Consider the following 1,747-nt stretch of genomic DNA (forward strand, 5'->3'; position numbering starts at 1 on the left):
TTAGATACACTGTCCTTTCCCCTATCTGGAACTGCGTTTATCTCTTTTCTTTGTGCAGGCTCGGGGAGGTGAGTTGGGTGAGCCCTGGCAGTTGGTGACATTTGACACTAAGGGTTCCATGCAGGTTGACGAGGGTGTTTTGGAAAGCTGCTTTCTGAGAGACGATGTGAAGGATCATCCGGTGTGTCTGTTATCCATCATTGGACAGGAGAGGAAGGGAAAGTCATTCCTACTCAACTATCTCCTTCGGAGACTCCAGAACCTAGTGAGTAAACACCGCTTGGGAATGTCACTAACCTGCCTTCACCTGCCTCCTGGACTTGCCGAATCTCACTGGCTGTCCTGTCTGGAGACAATACACATCTCTTTAACCTGTGTTTAACCCTCTCTCCACCCACATTGTCTGTATCTTTAAGATCTAGCTGGCTGTAGAGATTCGCATTCTAATCAGTATTCTGTAACTTGATTTTGTGTCTCTGTGCCCTGTTTGAGAGCACATTTCCACTCCATCTGACGAAGGAGCAGCGCTCCGAAAGCTAATGGCATTTGCTACCAAATAAACCTGTTGGACTCTAACCTGGTGTTGTGAGACTTCTTACTGCGTTAACCAACATTACCAGTGCTCCTTAATCCTCATATATCCAAATCCCTGCAACTGCTTCTCTCTCATTCCCACTCAACAGTGGCTTCCTCCTCCATCTCCAATCTCTCTCCTCCTTCTCCATCTCCAATGTCTCTCTCCCTCTCTCTCCCTCTCCATCTTCAATCCCTCTCACTCTCTCTGTCCATCTCCAATCCCTCCCTCTCTCTCTGTCCATCTCCAATCCCTCCCTCTCTCTCTCTCCATCTCCAATCCCTCTCTCTCTCCATCTCCAATCTCTCTCCTCCTTCTCCATCTCCAATCTCTCTCTCCCTCTCTCTCTCCATCTTCAATCCCTCTTACTCTCTCTGTCCATCTCCAATCCCTCCCTCTCTCTCTCTCCATCTCCAATCCCTCTCTCTCTCCATCTCCAATCCCGCTCTCTCTCCATCTCCAATCCCTCTCACTCTCTCTATCTCTCTCTCTCCATCTCCAATCCCTCTCTCTCTCCATCTCCAATCTCTCTCTCTCTCTCCATCTCCAGTCCCCCTCTCTCTCCATCTCCAATCCCTCCCTCTCTCTCCATCTCCAATCCCTCCCTCTCTCTCCATCTCCAATCCCTCTCTCTCTCCATCTCCAATCTCTCTCTCTCTCTCCATCTCCAGTCCCCCTCTCTCTCCATCTCCAATCCCTCTCTCTCTCCATCTCCAATCCCTCTCTCCCTCCATCTCCAATCCCTGTCTCTCTCTCTCTCCATCTCCAATCCCTGTCTCTCTCTCCATCTCCAATCCCTCTCACTCTCTCTATCTCTCTCTCTCTCCATCTCCAATCCCTCTCTCTCTCCATCTCCAATCTCTCTCTCTCCATCTCCAGTCCCCCTCTCTCTCCATCTCCAATCCCTCCCTCTCTCTCCATCTCCAATCCCTCTCACTCTCTCTCTCTCTCCATCTCCAATCCCTGTCTCTCTCTCTCCATCTCCAATCCCTGTCTCTCTCTCCCCATCTCCAATCCCTCTCTCCCTCCATCTCCAGTCCCCCTCTCTCTCCATCTCCAATCCCTGTCTCTCTCTCTCTCCATCTCCAATCCCTCTTTCTCCGTCCATCTCCAATCCCTCTCTCTCCGTCCATCTCCAATCCCTCTCACTCTCTCTCTCTCTCTATCTACAAT

At 50.4% G+C, this 1,747-nt stretch overlaps 1 protein-coding gene across 3 annotated transcripts in view; it reads left to right on the top strand.

Moving 5' to 3' along the window:
• LOC144489477 (RING finger protein 112-like) overlaps nucleotides 1–574 on the top strand; it is a 4,210-nt gene extending 3,636 nt beyond the window's left edge. For 2 of the 3 annotated variants that reach the window (XM_078207343.1, XM_078207344.1), the window contains exon 4: nucleotides 59–411. In XM_078207343.1, the coding sequence (XP_078063469.1) occupies nucleotides 59–382 (324 nt within the window). In that variant the 3' untranslated portion in view covers nucleotides 383–411. Of the gene's footprint in view, nucleotides 1–58 lie in introns of all 3 variants that reach the window. The other variant, XM_078207342.1, reaches the window with a different exon arrangement.
• The last annotated feature ends 1,173 nt before the right edge of the window (nucleotides 575–1,747 follow it).

This window comes from Mustelus asterias, unplaced genomic scaffold, assembly GCF_964213995.1.
Source record: "Mustelus asterias unplaced genomic scaffold, sMusAst1.hap1.1 HAP1_SCAFFOLD_2225, whole genome shotgun sequence".
NCBI classification, from domain to species: Eukaryota; Metazoa; Chordata; class Chondrichthyes; order Carcharhiniformes; family Triakidae; genus Mustelus; species Mustelus asterias.